This window comes from Bufo bufo, chromosome 4 (assembly GCF_905171765.1).
Source record: "Bufo bufo chromosome 4, aBufBuf1.1, whole genome shotgun sequence".
Lineage (NCBI taxonomy): Eukaryota > Metazoa > Chordata > Amphibia > Anura > Bufonidae > Bufo > Bufo bufo.
In genome coordinates this window covers 44,261,666-44,279,350 of record NC_053392.1, presented here as the reverse complement: position 1 = coordinate 44,279,350, position 17,685 = coordinate 44,261,666, and the positions used below count along the sequence as shown (strand labels likewise).

The 17,685-nt window shown below is 44.6% G+C and overlaps 1 protein-coding gene across 1 annotated transcript in view; it reads right to left on the bottom strand.

The window, feature by feature from the left end:
* The window catches only part of MSRA (methionine sulfoxide reductase A), a 284,243-nt gene that overhangs the window by 121,085 nt on the left and 145,473 nt on the right, over positions 1–17,685 (bottom strand). Inside the window, exon 4 of the mRNA XM_040427165.1 lies at positions 13,120–13,239. Coding sequence (XP_040283099.1) covers positions 13,120–13,239 — 120 coding nt within the window. The remainder of the gene's footprint in view (positions 1–13,119; positions 13,240–17,685) is intronic.

Here is a 17,685-nt window from a genome sequence, read left to right as displayed (position 1 = left end):
AGTCGGATGCCATGTCTCAGCAGACAATAAGTCGCCTTGTGAACAGCAGGAGACGTCGTTGTCAAACTGGAATTGGTGCTCAAGGCCACATGATAAGTCTTTGAGACACTGACATTTTTTGGGGGTATACCCAGCACTGGTGTTGGCTTTTGTTTCATGATATAATATCAATAGAGCCGCAACTTTCTAAGTTTTCCATAAATTTCACCCAAAAGCCAAATATCCATAACTTTTTCGTGAGTAGTTGTATATAGACAAGAGATTTAACTATGCAGCTAAATGATGTGCAAGCGGTTATACAAAATCAAATATAGTTTAAGGCTACTTTAACACTCGCGTTTGCTGCGGATCCGTCATGGATCTGCACTAATGCTTCCGTTCAGATAATACAACCGCATGCATCCCTTCAGAATGGATCCGTTTGTATTATCTTTAACATAGCCAAAACGACTCCGTCTTGAACACCATTGAAAGTCAATGGAGGACGGATCCGTTTTCAATGGTGTCATATTGTGTCAGTGAAAACGGATCCGTCCCCATTGACTTACATTGTGTGTCAGGACGGATCCATTCGGCTCAGTTTCGTCAGACGGACACCAAAACGCTGTGAGCAGCGTTTTGGTGTCCGCCTCCAAAGCAGAATGGAGGCTGAACGGAGCCAAACTGATGCATTCTGAGCGGATCCTTATCCATTCAGAATACATTAAGCGCAAAACTGATCCGTTTTGGACCGCTTGTGAGATCCCTGAACAGATCTCACAAACGGAAACCAAAACGCCAGTGTGAAAGTAGCCTAAAAGAGGGCCATTACCCATACTGCATACCACACTCCAAGATGGCGCCTACCCCGACGCGCATGTTTTTGCAAACCCTCTTTTTAACAGTTTTTATAATATATCATAAGTATATGAAATACTCTAAATCCATGCGGTCTGGTAATTTTTGTAGGTTTGTGTATGTAATCATAACCATAGGCACGAATCATTATTTGGCCTAAAAGGAATAATGCAACATATGGTATGGTCTGTTGTAGTTTTTGGTTCATATAGGAATCAATCTGGGTATTTCACAAGACAGGTATCATTTCATTCAGCAGGATCCACGCTACCAGGTGGTATGCTTGGTTAAATAGGGTTGATCCTGCCATCTGTTGCTTTTTAAAGCTCAGGGAGTAATGTCGACATGCTTGGTGGACAACACATGATTTGAGTGGTCAAAAACCCATTGAGATTTCCTAATAATGGACAAGTGTCATTGGGTGTGGAAAGACTATGTTAACCAACATATTTGGCTTTGGGCTAAACCTAATGGCGTTATCCTGGCAGCGCCCCTATACAGTCATCTGGACTTCACAGCAGGCGAACCACCAGGCCGCTACCTCTTGAAGTAGTCTATGTGATTAACAGCTGATCGGTGGGATTCAGAGACACCAGAGCAGGGCACTGTGGGGTCAGACAAACTCATATCCAGGGACAGGCTGAGGTCAGGGCTGGCGGACTACATGTAATACAGTAAATGGTCCAAGGTCAGGGAATGCAGTGTAGGATCAGAATGGGTAACATGCAAAGGTCAAGATAGGCAGAAGAGGGTTGAATACAGATAAACAGGTAGAAGTCGGTACAAGGTTGTACAACAAGAAAGAGCACACCTAGTAGGAAATTAGCAAGCTGAGGCCTCATGCACACGACCGTTGTCGTGTTCCGTTCCGCAAAATGGGGTTCTGTTGTTCCGTTTCCGTTTTTGCTTCCGTGTGTCAACCTTTATTTTTGGAGGATCACCAGACATGAAGGAAAGTAAAAAAAAGTCTAAGTCAAGTTTGCCATGCAAATCATAGGAAAAAAACAGACCTGGATGACAATCTTGTGTGCCTCCGCGTTTTTTCACGATCCCATTGACTTGAATGGGTCCACGAACCGTCGTGTGCATGAGGCCTAAGACACCTTATTGCTCAGGCACCCTCCCATTGGGGAAGGTGCCTAAAGTATCCACGGGTTACCAGCCATTGGCTGGTGAAGATTAGGGCACGCACTGGCCTTTTAATTGCCGGAGGGAGTGCAGGTGCCCTACGAGCACTGGAGGAGGGACCTTGCCGCAGCCTGTCTGTGAAGAGAGACAAAGATGATCCAGCAGCTGGACCTGCCTGGAGGATGGCGGGTTTGGCCCCCCGGGTAAGTAGATTAGGACAGTGGTGGCTCTACTTACCCGGTCGGCTGGAGGTCCATTTTTTATGGACTTCTTTGAAGATGGCAAGTAATTTCAGAAGCACGACTTTTATGGTGGAAACCTACTGTTTGCAACCCACTTACCGAACTGCACAAACACAATAGTGTCCTCTACGATTTTACAAATGGAAGGTAAATTACATTTCCCACACTTCAATTTAATGCCATGGTTCATAATAATAACGTAGGAGTGGGGTCCAGGACTCCATTATTACAATTAGCTAATTGAATTCCATAACAGACCACTAATGGGCACCACGGCAGGTTATTATAGCATTTCATACATGACAGCTCGCCTGATGCCTTTTGAGGGAACTTAAGAATAGGTCTTATAGGGAACATTACAAAAAAACAACAACACGAAGATCTTCTCCGAAGCGCGTAGACATACTGTAGCACGAATTACATTTCTTCAGCCTACCTGAAACAACGGAAATGGAACAAGAAATGTCAAAGGCGCAACATGGATCCATTATCCTGACACTGACATCGGGAACGGTTCTAAACCATTCTCATTAATGAGAGAACACCTTATTCTTGTGGCGCTTTCAACGCCTGGTTACTATGGAGACGGAAAGTAACAGGTTCCCTTTAATTATCTGTTCGAAAACCTGGATGATTTAGTCTTGGAAATGACTTGATTAACATCTTCCCAGACCATTAACCCATAATTCCTAAGGGAAACACTTAAAACCAAAGGATATGGATGAAAAATCCAAAAATTTGAAATTTGATTATTTTACATTTTTTTGTGTGACGAAACATCACATTTCCTATTATTGCAATTTCCTCCAAACAAGACCCCATAAAATCATGGCGATGGTAAGGAGGGTTCTAGAATAACAAAAGAAGGCTTTCCCACCTCTCCAATCTCTATGTGGTCGTCGATTAGAGAACACATAGATACAGCGAGGCGAAAAAGACTGGCGGGGAGCACCAATGCGGGGAAAGAAAGGCTTCTTTTCCTATTTTAGGATACTATTGTTCTTTTTATGGTATTTGGACGCCAAAAGCCATAACTTTTTCTTTTTCCAATTACATAGGGCTTTGTTTTTTTTTTTTTTAATTCAGGTACATATACATTAGTGTTTTTGGAGGAAATATGCAAAAATAAGCACCAAAACAATGGGTTCCTCCTCAGTAGCTTCCCTGCTCCCAGACATATTTCATTCATTCATCCTTACCTCTAAATTCATAGGAATAGATAGCACCATCTCTCTCTAGACAGGGGAGAAGGACGTTTTGGGGTGGTGCGGGGGGACGTATTACATAGCACAGTGATATTTATTAGTGGAATCGCAGGGAGGAAGGGGTTAACAAGAGCTGATTGGGAGAGGCAGGCGCTTGATGGTCACATGAGATGAGCTGCTGCCCATCCACAAAAAGGGAAGAGACAAAGCATCCAGATATGGGAGTATGGCATTTATAGCACAGAGATTTTGTTTTCTGACAGAAAGGAGAAGACTCAATCGTGAAAAATGAATGCAGTAAGAAAAAATGTTCCAACCCAACAAATGATGCCTATGTATGAAAGATGACATCTGAGGTGCAATATACGAACATAATCTGGATCATTATTTTGTGGAGGGCAGAGGGGTCGTCGTTGCTCATTCCCATAGTGAGATGGAAGGGACTTCTCTTGGCCAGGGTGGCCAGGGTAGGGGAATTAATTCATTCAATGTCAGAGCTCCTCTGCCTTGTACCTCTTGCTACTCCCCCGGTCCTCTTGAATGACAAGGCCAGACATCTCACTGGCCCTGTAATCTTTCTCCTAAACCATAGTCTACACTATTGGCGCAGTTGACTACTGCACGTGTGTCAATGACCCAGGAGAGGAGACTCTTGGCTTTTTTAGAGTGTAGGATGACATCATTGGCGCTGCTGGGGAAACATAGGCAGATGCACTGCGCATGCGCCAATAGTGTAGACTATGGTACCTGAGTGAGATTACTGGGCCAGGTAAGATGCTTGGCCCTGGGGGGCGTGGCTGACTGCCGACATGAGCGCACGCACTTAAGAGCTGCTCCGTTCCCTGTACAGAATCCTGACTAATCCTGCCAAGCTGCCTACTCCAAACTCTGAGTGGCAAGGGCAGAGGAGAAGGAGGAAGCCCAGGCAGCACGAGATGGGCCCAGCAAGGCGCAAACCGCGGCTGACAAACTTAAAGAGTCTGCCCGGCAAGAGAATCAACATGGCGCCACAGCTCCCGCCACTCCACGTGCAGCAGTCACGCGCGGTCAAGCCGCACAGCATGTGGAGCCTGAGGATGCTGGAGAGCCTGAAATCACCCTGAAAGCGGTATCAGAACAGCTCCTGATAGCGATCTCCTCCTGCCAGTCCTCACTTACCTGTAAAATTTAAGAGGTGCGGGTGGACCTGGTACTGCTGCGGCAGGATGTACAGCAGCTGAGGGAGAGAGTGAGACAGACTGAGGACCGTGTCTCAGCTCTAGAGGACTCTACCAGACCACTTGATTCGAGACTGCAGGAAGTCGAGCGGTCTCGGTTTGTGGCGGCAGAAATGCGATGACCTGGGGAACAGGGCCCGGCGCAACAACGTGAGGATCCTAGGCATCCCCGAAAGAGCAGAGGGCCGGGACCCTGCCAACTTCTTGGAGCAGTGGTTCAAGGCCCAATTCCCTGGTGCCGCATTTTCCACAGCGTATGCAGTTGAAAGAGCACACAGGGTCCCTGCCAGACAACCTAGTCATAAATGAGTCCTTATCAGACTGGAACGGATTACATGGAGTCCAGGAGAAATGGGACTACTTAAAAGGTGCATTATTGAAGGCAACAGAAAATTGCATTAGACTTGTCAGTAAAAGCAAAAAAAGGAAGAGACCACTGTGGTACTCAGCAGAAGTGGCCCAAATCATTAAAAATAAAAAGCTAGCATTTTGTAATTATAAAAAACCCAGAGCAATGAAGATAAGGAAATCTACAAGATTAGGCAGAGAGAGGCCAAGCAAGTTATAAGAACTTCTAAAGCGCAGGCAGAAGAAAAACTAGCTCAGTCTATGAAAAAAGGGGATAAGACATTCTTCAGATATATAAATGAAAAAAGGAAATTAAAACAAGGAATAACTAAATTAAAAACAAAGGACGGAAGGTATGTAGAAGAGAATAAAGGGCTAGCCGACTGCCTTAATGAATACTTCTGTTCAGTTTTTACAAAAGAAAAAGGAGAAGGACCTCCACTAGAAAGGATGACTAATAAATCGTTTGATGCATGTATCTTTACAGAGGAAGATGTTCTAAGTTTGCTGTCTAAGGTGAAGACAAATAAGTCACAGGGGCCTGATGAGATACACCCAAAATTATTAAAAGAGCTTAGTGGTGAGCTGGCAAAACCGTTAACAGATTTATTTAACCAATCATTAGTAACAGGAGTCGTCCCGGAAGATTGGAAATTGGCAAATGTCGTGCCCATTCACAAGAAAGGTAGTAGGGAGGAATCAAGCAACTATAGACCAGTGAGTCTGACATCAATAGTAGGCAAATTAATGGAAACCCTATTAAAGGATAGGATTGTGGAACATCTAAAATCCCATGGATTGCAAGATGAAAAACAACATGGGTTTACTTCAGGGAGATCATGTCAAACAAATCTTATAGATTTTTTTGACTGGGTGACTAAAATAATAGACGGTGGAGGTGCAGTAGACATCGCATATCTAGATTTTAGTAAGGCTTTTGACACTGTCCCACATAAAAGACTTATCAATAAACTGCAGTCATTGAGCATGGACTCCCATATTGTTGAGTGGATTAGGCAGTGGCTGAGTGACAGACAACAAAGGGTTGTAGTCAATGGAGAACATTCAAAACAAGGTCATGTTACCTGTGGGGTTCCACAGGGATCTGTACTGGGACCAATTTTGTTTAATATCTTCATAAGTGATATTGCAAAAGGCCTCGATGGTAAGGTTTGTCTTTTTGCTGATGACACAAAGATATGTAACAGGGTTGATGTTCCTGGAGGGAAACGCCAAATGGAAAAGGATTTGGGAAAAGTAGAAGAATGGTCAGAACTCTGGAAACTGAAATTTAATGTGGATAAGTGCAAGATAATGCACCTGGGGCGTAAAAACCCAAGGGCAGAATATAGAATATTTGACACAGTCCTGACCTCAGTATCTGAGGAAAGGGATTTAGGAGTAATTATTTCAGAAGACTTAAAGGTGGGAAGACAATGTAATAGGGCAGCACGAAATACCAGCAGAATGCTTGGATGTATAGGGAGAGGTATAAGCAGTAGAAAGAGTGAAGTGCTTATGCCGCTGTACAGAACACTGGTGAGACCTCACTTGGAGTATTGTGCTCAGTACTGGAGACCATATCTCCAGAAGGATATAGATACTCTAGAGAGAGTTCAGAGAAGAGCTACTAAACTAGTACATGGATTGCAGGATAAAACTTACCAGGAAAGGTTAAAGGACCTTAACATGTATAGCTTGGAAGAAAGAAGAGACAGAGGGGATATGATAGAAACTTTTAAATACATAAAGGGAATCAACTCGGTAAAGGAGGAGAGCATATTTAAAAGAAGAAAAACTACCACAAGAGGACACAGTTTTAAATTAGAGGGGCAAAGGTTTAAAAGTAATACCAGGAAGTATTACTTTACTGAGAGAGTAGTGGATGCATGGAATAGCCTTCCTGCAGAAGTGGTAGCTGCAAATACAGTGAAGGAGTTTAAGCATGCATGGGATAGGCATAAGGCTATCCTTCATATAAGATAGGGCCAAGGGCTATTCATAGTATTCAGATATATTGGGCAGACTAGATGGGCCAAATGGTTCTTATCTGCCGACACATTCTATGTTTCTATGTTTCTAACCTCCCCCGGGAGCTCCGCCGCGGCCTTTACTAGCCCGCTTACTCAACTGGAAAGACCGGGACCTTATACTTAGCCAAGCAAGGAACAAGGGGGTGATTACGCATGACAACGCAAATGTTTCACTGTTCCCTGACTTTTCTGCGGAATTGCAAAAGAAGAGGGCCACTTTCATCCCAGGCCAAAAGACGCCTCCGAGAGCTGAATTTGCAGTACTCAATGGTCTACCCAGCGCACCTTCGCGTGATAGACGGCGACCGGTCAGTCTTTTTCACTGACCCTAAGGAAGCGGAGGACTGGATCTCTAGGCGCCCGAGACCGCGCTGATACTGTTGCTCTGGCCGACACCGCAAGTATATCAAAGCACCGCGAGGTGCCATGTGGGAGCCTTGCCACTGTACATATGCATATTTTTAGTACAATGTGGGACACTTTGCTTCCAGGCCTCTGCGGCCCATCGGCTTGATAGTGTTGTTTAAGGATGTAGCCTGAGGGGGGAACTTGGTGTTCATGTTTTACATCCATTTCTATTCCTCTGTCTCCGCAGCCCATTCACTTTATATGTACGGGGAACGTTAGGCCACCTGCATGGGCTTAACAACTACTATCCCGTGCAGGTCCCCGAACACTTTGCCACAGAACAACCAAAATAATGTTTGCACTGGCGTGTATCAATGGTTGTTAGTTAACTGCATGCAACCTTACCCTGAGGCTCTGCTATACCCAGGTGGGAACTTTGTGCATTTCTCATGGGGTCCCTAACCGTACTGTCCTGGAATGTGAGAGGCTTGGGGGCTCCGAACAAGAGGATAGCTGTATTTTCGCATATAAGAAGGTATAGCCCTCCCGTTCTGGGACTACAGGAAACTCACTTGACGTCTGACACCGGGAGTAGACTCATTAAACCATGGGTGCAGTGGTCTCTGCAGGCGTATGGAACTTCACACTCTAGGGGAGTGGCCATTCTTGTTCACAGGAGTCTTAAGTGGGAGGTTCAGCAATCTGTGGCAGATCCTGAGGGGCAGTACATCTTTGCATATGGGTTTATCAACAATGCTCCCTATGCTATAATGGGAGATTTTAATATGGTAATGCAGGAGAGCCTGCATAGATACCACCCAGCCGGGGCGAGAGTGGACGGATCTTTTCCCGTTACTACTCTGTATAGACTTGCTACGGAGATGGGCTGGCTGGACATGTGGAGACTTAGAAATCCGCAACAGAGGGAGTACTCCTGTTTTACACCCACTAGAGGCGCGCTATCTAGGATCGATTATTTACTGGGCAATGCTGCAGTCTACACTGATCTGGATGGTATTCAGTATGAACCGCAGGGTCCTTCAGACCACGCCCCTGTTCTGGCTCTCTCTGATGACCCCTAATGACAGAGTCCCTGATCAGCTCCAAGTATTTCTAGAAATGCAGGGTGAAGAGACGGATGATTTGATTCTCTGGGACACCTTAAAAGCCTACCTGAGAGGCTGCTTAAAATCCTCTATCTCCTATGTCAAAAAGGATTCTGTGCGCCAGGAGATGGAGTTACATGTAAAATGTAGGGAAGCTGAGGCTTCGTTTTGCTCTGACCCCTCGGAGGTGAATAGGATAGAGTGGATGACTAGAGGTAGATCATACATGATGCACCTTAAGGAAAAGAGCGAGCGTAGGATGTTCTTTATGAAGAAACAGTCCTTTGAGTCTGGGGATGGAGCAGGAAGGCTCCTTGCCCATATAGCCAAGACTAATCAAATGTCACCCCCAGTCATACGTATACAGAGTTCAGGGGGCCAGGTAGTGTACTCAGTGGACGGTATCCTGAACAGCTTTAGTCGTTTCTACCAGTCTCTGTACAGCTCTGCGGCACAATATACTGCTCAATATAGCTGAGGTCTCTCACTCCCTGAGTGCGGAGGCCAGAAACCTGCTAGATATAGATATAACTCTGGAGGAGATCCAGTTGGCTGTGAAGGAGCTGCCTGCTGGGAAGGCGCCGGGCCCTGACAGGATCCCCGTGGAGGTGTATTCCAGATACATAGAGATACTAGGACCCCAACTCCTTAAACTCTACTCAGCATCCCATCAGCGACACCAACTACCTGAAACCTTATACGACGTTACCATTGTAGTAATTCTGAAACCAGATAAAGACCCGAGTGAATGTGGCTCTTATTGGCCGATTTCACTATTAAATTTAGACTACAAGATTTTAACTAGGCTCCTTGCTACCCGTCTAAACAAGGTTATAACCTCCATTGTACACCAGGAACAGGCAGGATTCATTCTGGGCAGAACAACTTCTAATAATGTTAGAAGAGCACAGGTTGTGGCACAGATAGGGATGGCGGAGGGGAGACGCTGGCCCTTGGCGTCCCTTGACACAGCCAAGGCCTTCGACTCCGTAGAATGGCCCTTCCTGCTGCAGATCTTGGAAGACTTTGGTTTTGGACCTAAGTTTGTGAGATGGGTTGAAATCTTATATCAGAGACCTACAGCTAATATACTTATTAACGGAACTCAATCTGAATCCTTTACGCTCCACAGGGGCACCAGGCAAGGTTGCCCCCTATCCCCACTGTTATTCGCGGTGGCGATAGAACATCTGGCCTTGAGGATTAGACAGGATGAGTCCTACTTGGGGGTATCTCTGGGGAGCAGGGAAGAAAAAATAGGCCTATATGCTGATCATCTCCTCCTGTTTATGGCTGAGCCTGAGCGTACTCTCCCAAGTGCGATAGCCGTGATAGAGAAGTTTGGCACTTACTCGGGCTTACACATAAACTGGACGAAATCTGCTATTATGCCTCTATGGTCACATGACTGGCCGTCAAGGTTTCACAATCTGCCTGTGGTGGACAATTTTAAATACCCTGGATCCTTCCACGTCACTGGCTAGGAATATAGACCCCTTAGAGATACTGTTTATGGATAAGTTTAAAACGTGGAAGTCCTTGCTGCTATCAGTAATGGGAAGATTAAACTTAGTCAAGATGATACTACTTCCAAAGGGTCTTTACCTCCTGGCGCATGCATGTGCACCTGTACCCAGAGCCTTCTTCGACCGCTTGCACTCATTAACAGCTGCTTTTGTTTGGGGTAGGGTTAGAAGGAAGCTTTCCCTTAGTGTACTGCAAAGATCTAAGCTTCAGCTGCCTGACTTTTTCTTGTATTACATTGCTGGTCAGTTGAAGTATATAACCTCATGGGTAACACTGGGGGACTTACCGGGACCGGAGTATTGGTTAAAAGAGTACCTCCACTTGACCACCTTATGGCCGGTGTTAGTCTCCAAGTTCAGTACCTGGGAGATTACTCCCTACTCACAAACTGGCCAACCAGGTGTGGAAAGCTGCCAAATTGAATTCATATAAAGATGTGCCTGATGCCGCTCCACTTTGCGCTCCTTTCAGCAGATCCAGGAGAGGTTTGGGATACCTCACACTCTCTTTTACCGCTATCTCCAATTGAGACATGCCCTCGGAGCCCAGTTCCGTGGTGCGGGCCGCAGCATCTCCAAATATCCCTTGATAGGCGTGCTGAGATCCCAGGGGGATCATATCTGTGCTGTATACATACTGGGAGGCCGTATGTTACTCCAGAGGTGGAGGAGAGGTGGAAAGCCTCCATACCTACACTTACAGCGGAGGACTGGGAGGAGGCCCTGCTGACTCCTACTAGGGTCCTCCCATCGATTAATAATAGGCTCACTCAGTTGTTTATACTGCACAGAAGCTACCTGTCTCCCACCAGATTGTACAAAATGGGAAGATTGTCCCACAGCAGATGTCACAGGTGTCACAAAACCGGGGTGGACTTCTGGCATCTAATTTGGGAATGTGATCACTTGCAGGCCTTTTGGAGGAGTGTGGTAGATGCCCTATCGGTAATGGTTCCTGCTCCGATACCAGTGTGCCCCAAAATATGTATCCTTGGAGTGTTAGATGACGAGCAGTGGACGCACTATCAGAGAGTGTTTCTGGGGGAGGCCCTGTTCCTAGCTAGGAAAGCGGTAGCTCTGAGGTGGATGGCTGACACGATACCTACAGTTAGTCAGTGGAAGGCACTGGTCAACCATGCAATTTCCATGGAAAAAGTAGTTTACATACACAGAAAGTGTCCGCAGAAGTTTCAAAAAGTATGGGGGGAATGGTGCTCTTCTTCCCAGACCCTACACCCTCTACATATGTACTCTGTGTCGGGGGAGTCCAGACCGTAGTATCTTGCCGAATTGTGGACTCTGATGCTCCGGATGCTCTCTGAATAACAGGCCCTGAAGCAGGCCTCACTGTAACTATCGATTTGATAAATTCATGTATTATGTACTCACCTCTCACTTATATGTTATGGTATATTATGCAATGAAGCTTGGAACTCCTCTTAAGATATCATACTACCTTTCAGGATCAACCCTACCAGGCATTATGCCTGGTTTAAATGGGTTGATCCTGATGACAGATGCTCTTTTAATGGAGTCCATTAATAATGACATAAACTGAAACTGTTACTTAAAGGGATAATTGAATGTATACAGCCTCTGCCCATATGGTCTATTTGAGAACTATGGAAGTCCAATGGGGCCTCTACTCAAGACCAGCACCATTAGCGAGAATAGGGAACTCCTCTGAAAGAGTGGCTCCCATTCTGGCGGACTCAAGATGTATAAAGACGAGCCCACCCAATAAATCTAGTCAATGGCTGCACGCTGTCCCCAGTCGCACAGGTCCGCTGTCTTAGGGCAACCTATGATTCTGCTCTTTCCTTCAAACCACACATCCAAGCCCTTTCCACCTCCTGCCACCTCAAACTGAAAAATATTTCTCGTATCCACACATTCCTGGACCAGAAGTCTGCAAAGATGCTTGTATATGCCCTCATCATCTCCCACCTAGACTACAGCAACATCCTCTTCAGCGGCTTCCTATCTAGCACGCTCACTCACACCCCTCCAATCTATCCTCGAATCTGCTGCCCGACTAATCCACCTCTCTCCCCGTTACTCCTCTGCCTCTCCTCTCTGCCAATCCCTATACTGGCTCTCCGTTGTCCAAAGAATCCAGTACAAAACACTATGACTACAAGACCATCCACAACCGGTCTCCTCCATACACCTGTGACCAGATCTCCTTGTACCTTCCCACACATAATCTCCAATCCTCACAAGACCTCCTTCTCTACTCTCCTCTTATCTGCTCTCCCAAAAAAGATTTCTCCTGTGTATCTCCCGTACTGTGGAACTCTCTGCCCAACATATCAGACGCTCAACTACCATGAAAACCTTCAAAAGAAACCTGGGAACCCCCCTCTTCAGACAAGCCTACAACCTACAGTAATCCTGCTACAACTATACCGCTGTTTGAGCAGCTTCTTCACTTACCTACTGTATCCTTCCCGATCCCTTGTAGATTGTAAGCCCTTGCGGGCAGGGTCCTCTCTTCTTCTGTACCAGTTTGTACATTGTTCATGCTTTTTGTACTTGTTTTGTATTATCTATGTGCACCGCTTATCATACGTACAGCGCCATGGAATGAATACATAAGAATAATAATAATTACAAGGCTGGCCATTCATCTGCCTGTCTTGTCGCAACTTCCCCCCAGTAGATGCGGGACTTTGATGATCACCGTGGGGGTCGTCTCTTAGGAGACATCTGAATAAAGCACATGCAGTATTATGGCTTACAAGATGCTCTGAGAAGTGTATGGGGCGTCCTGGGCTCCTTAGAAGAGAGATTTTATACTGAGGAATACGTGCTCCACAGGAGGTCGTATTCTGAAGGATTTCTATCCTTAGAAGTAATACTTCCAAAAAATGGAGCTGTACAGGGTCTTCATAATGCAGCAGTATGTCCTCCAAAGAAATCCACATTTCCATTCAAAAATCCATTTCTAATATTAACATTAATTAAAGAGTTGTCCACTTTTCGATAGAGAAGATGTGTATGGCTGAACCGATTTACTATGGGTGGTACCGTACCCACCCATGCCACCTAGGAAATGTGGGGCAACGGTTTCAAGTATTGGACGACCACACCTACAGACATGAATGGCTATTATTCTAATAAACGTACCTGTACAGACTTCTTGATAAGTAGGGTTGGGAGTATGACCTCCAGCAAAACCGACCTGAGTAGAGTAGACTCCTTTCTGCTTCCAGAACTTTCTTTCTGCCCCCCAGAAGCAGCCCATGCCTGGAAAAACAGATAAGTTACTGTTAGAAAATTCAACGTCGTGAGGTCAATGGCAGAAGGCGCTTGAAAATTGACTACCAGTTTTGTGAGGCAGAAATGTGCTCAGAACAGTTGTCACCCGCCTCTTACCTCTGCCCTGCAGGGGGCAACGCTGAGCATAACAGAATAAAAGCCTGATGGGAAAGACATAATGTTTAACACAAAGGGGCAACACTGCAAAGGAGAAAGGGGCCAAGCCCATCGTTATATATAAGGGCTCATCTGCTGGGCCCCACTATCTCCTATATATGCCTCAGGATGAAGTACGGTACATATTTCATATTTTCTGTACCTTGGGATGAGCTTGCTTAATTTTGCTCCTTGTTGGATACTGCAATTCGTATAAGCTGGCAAGGGGCGTGGGGGAAGGGAAGTGACAACTGCTCTAAGCAGAATTCTGTTGACTTCTATGTGAGAAAGTATTGAGCATGCTCTGTGCAGAGGTCGCTGTGCAAAGAGAGGGAGGAGAGAGGAGGAGCAGTCCCACAACCCCTTTTAAAGCCATCCAATCTCCATGGGTCTGGTCTGAGCTATAGCTGGTCACACTTTCCTCTAAGGAGGTTGCTGAAGGTGAAAGGTCATATTAACCCCTTCAGCACTTCAACACTGCAATTATTTTAATTTTTTAGAATTTTCATTTTTTGCTTTCTGCTTTCCCACAGCCATAACTTTTTTATTTGTCCATTCACATAGCCATATAAGGGCTTGTTTTTTTGCCTTACAAGTGGTTCTTTTTAATGGCACCATTTACTGCTGCATCCGAAGTAGTGGGAAGCTGGAAAAAAAATTGGGAAATTGTGAAAAAGCTGCAATTCCACCACAGTTTTCTGGATTATTTTTTTTTTACAGCGTTCCCTGTGCGGTAAAACTGACCGTTCATTCTCTGGGTCAGTACGATTACAACAATAACACATTTATATGTAGTTTTCTTGTGTTTTAATACTGAAAAAAAAAATATTAAAATTTTCTTTTTTTAGCGCTATATTCTGACACCGATAACTTTTTTTTAGTTATGCCTACAGAGCTGTGTAGTAACTCATTTTTTCGTGAGCTGATCAGTACTTTTTATTGATATCATTTTGGTGTGTCTGTGAATTTTATATCACTTTTTTTTTCAAATTTTTTTTGGGAGGAAATTTTTTATTTTTTTTTAAACTTTTTTAAGTCACCCTAGATGACTATAACAAGCAATTATTAGCTTGCTTCTACAACGCATTGCACTGGATTGCTAATGCAATTCTTAGCAGATTTGCTGTGTTCCACCTGCAGTGCTCCATAGGAGAGACCAGGGCTTTCAGAGTGAACCAATGGCTACCCCGATCACCACACGGGGGGGGGGGCGATCGAGCCCCAGCAGCGTATCACTCCCAGGTTTCCCGCTCTCAAATGTCGTGGTCACAATTGATCATGGCATCTGAAGGGATAAATGTCTGCAATCAGCATTATCGCCGATCACAGACATTACTTTTTTAAAACAGCAGAACCCCCGTGGTTATGGTGCCCGCTGAGGTCCTGATAATTTGCTGACAATCATGCGGTCTAAAAGGCCTTTAAGTGAAACAACCCCTTTAAGACGAAGCCCTGTGTACTCTTTTATCGATTCAATCATTGTATTCAGCGTCACTTTTCACCTAATCTCATTGTTATATTAACTGAATCAATTAAAAGTAATTCAGAAGACTCTCACATTGACTTAAATGGTCCCCCTGCTTTGATGATTATTTTCAAGAGTCAAGACTGCAAATACTGAACACAAAAAAACACATAAAATTGCATTTTATCAAGTATTAGCAGTGTTGTAAAACACACCCACGGAGTAAGAGAACAAAAGTGCAAGTGGAACAAAGGGCATACTAAGAAATGATTGAAAAGCACTAATGTTACCAGTACAATGCAGAAAACAAGTCTGATCGGCACTGTTCAGGAACATGTCATACTGTACTGTCTGGAACATTCACAATGTACAATAATCAGTGTATTAAAAAGACCTAAAAATATAAAAGGCGCAAAAAAAGAGTAACAAACAATAAGCAAAAAAAAATACACACAATGAAGCCAAACATAACTGATGACTAACAAACAATAAAATAAAGGGTAAAAAAAATTGAAAACACTTACAAAAATTAATTATAATATAAATATCAACGTACTATAAACAATAAAATACATACAACAAACAATAAATGCAATGTAAACTACCATGAAATATAAAATCATTATTTTAAAAGGATACTATTATTCTACTTTTTCTACATGAAGTGATGGCAGTGCCTGCCTCCTGCGCCCATCCACTGGTTGGCCCACTCTGTCACTCCATGCAGGCTGAGGCTGCTTGCCGGTAAAGCCTCTCCTACGCTGCATGTAGGACGCCTCTTAAAGGGCCAGCGCACACACCCTAATCTTCACCAGCCAATGGCTGGTAGTCTCGGGATGTTTAAAGAACTTTCCTCTATGGGAAACAATAAGGTTCTGCTTGAGCAATAAGATTATGCCCCCTTGGTGCCCCCACACAGTACTGATGCCCGGGGTTAGATCATTTTCGTAGTAAGTAAACACGCAGACAGTCAAGAGTTTCTGCAATTCCATAAAACTATCCAAGGTCAGGGTAAGCAGCAAAGGGTCAGTACAGTAGACAGGCTAAGGTCAGGGCAGAGTCGTTAAACAGGCAGAAGTTCAGTACACGGGCAGAATAGAATACCATCAGTGGTAAAACTACTAAACTAGGAACCTAAGCTCAGGCAAGGAGTGAGAGAGCAGCCCAGAAGATGATTAACAATTAGAAGCAGCTGTGCAACTGCAAACAGAGCAAGGAGATGAGGGGAATGGGGTTGATGGAAAAAATGAAAGTTGTAGTAGTTCAATGAATAAGGTTTATGACGGACACAGGCCGCAGATGTGACAATTCCACAGTCTTGGAGCTCTGTTAGTCATCAGTCATGGACGGCTCCCTGCTTCACCACTGCATTTAACTGTCTCTGTGTCCTAAGGGCGCCGAAACAGCCGAGAGCGGGACATGCAACCGCCGCCCAGGGACCGTAGGTCAACCACAGAAATCTAGAGGTTCCTGCAACAGAAACTTATGTACGGTATGTTTAAATCTGTTCCCTCAAGTTCACCTAGTTACTAACTTTGGGTAGTTGCCCTGTATTTTAATATGAGTTTAGCTATCATTTGACCACGTATGGTTGATTAGGATGGAGTACTGATTGTGAGTCTATGTATATCCAAGCCTCACTTCAGTCTGGTTGACAGTATACTGTTTGCAATGTGCATTTACTCACAGATTCTGTTATTCTGAACTTCTAGTTTTCTATATATATATATATATATATATATATACACACTCACCTAAAGAATTATTAGGAACACCATACTAATACGGTGTTGGACCCCCTTTTGCATTCAGAACTGCCTTAATTCTACGTGGCATTGATTCAACAAGGTGCTGATAGCATTCTTTAGAAATGTTGGCCCATATTGATAGGATAGCATCTTGCAGTTGATGAAGATTTGAGGGATGCACATCCAGGGCACGAAGCTCCCGTTCCACCACATCCCAAAGATGCTCTATTGGGTTGAGATCTGGTGACTGTGGGGGCCATTTTACTACAGTGAACTCATTGTCATGTTCAAGAAACCAATTTGAAATGATTCGAGCTTTGTGACATGGTGCATTATCCTGCTGGAAGTAGCCATCAGAGGATGGATACATGTTCTCATTCTGTTTACGCCAAATTCAGACTCTACCATTTGAATGTCTCAACAGAAATCGAGACTCATCAGACCAGGCAACATTTTTCCAGTCTTCAACAGTCCAATTTTGGTGAGCTCGTGCAAATTGTAGCCTCTTTTTCCTATTTGTAGTGGAGATGAGTGGTACCCGGTGGGGTCTTCTGCTGTTGTAGCCCATCCGCCTCAAGGTTGTGCGTGTTGTGGCTTCACAAATGCTTTGCTGCATACCTCGGTTGTAACGAGTGGCTATTTCAGTCAACGTTGCTCTTCTATCAGCTTGAATCAGTCGGCCCATTCTCCTCTGACCTCCAGCATCCACAAGGCATTTTTGCCCACAGGACTGCCGCATACTGGATGTTTTTCCCTTTTCACACCATTCTTTGTAAACCCTAGAAATGGTTGTGCGTGAAAATCCCAGTAACTGAGCAGATTGTGAAATACTCAGACCGGCCCGTCTGGCACCAACAACCATGCCACGCTCAAAATTGCTTAAATCACCTTTCTTTCCCATTCTGACATTCAGTTTGGAGTTCAGGAGATTGTCTTGACCAGGAGAACCCCCCTAAATGCATTGAAGCAACTGCCATGTGATTGGTTGACTAGATAATTGCATTAATGAGAAATAGAACAGGTGTTCCTAATAATTCTTTAGGTGAGTGTATATATATATTGGGA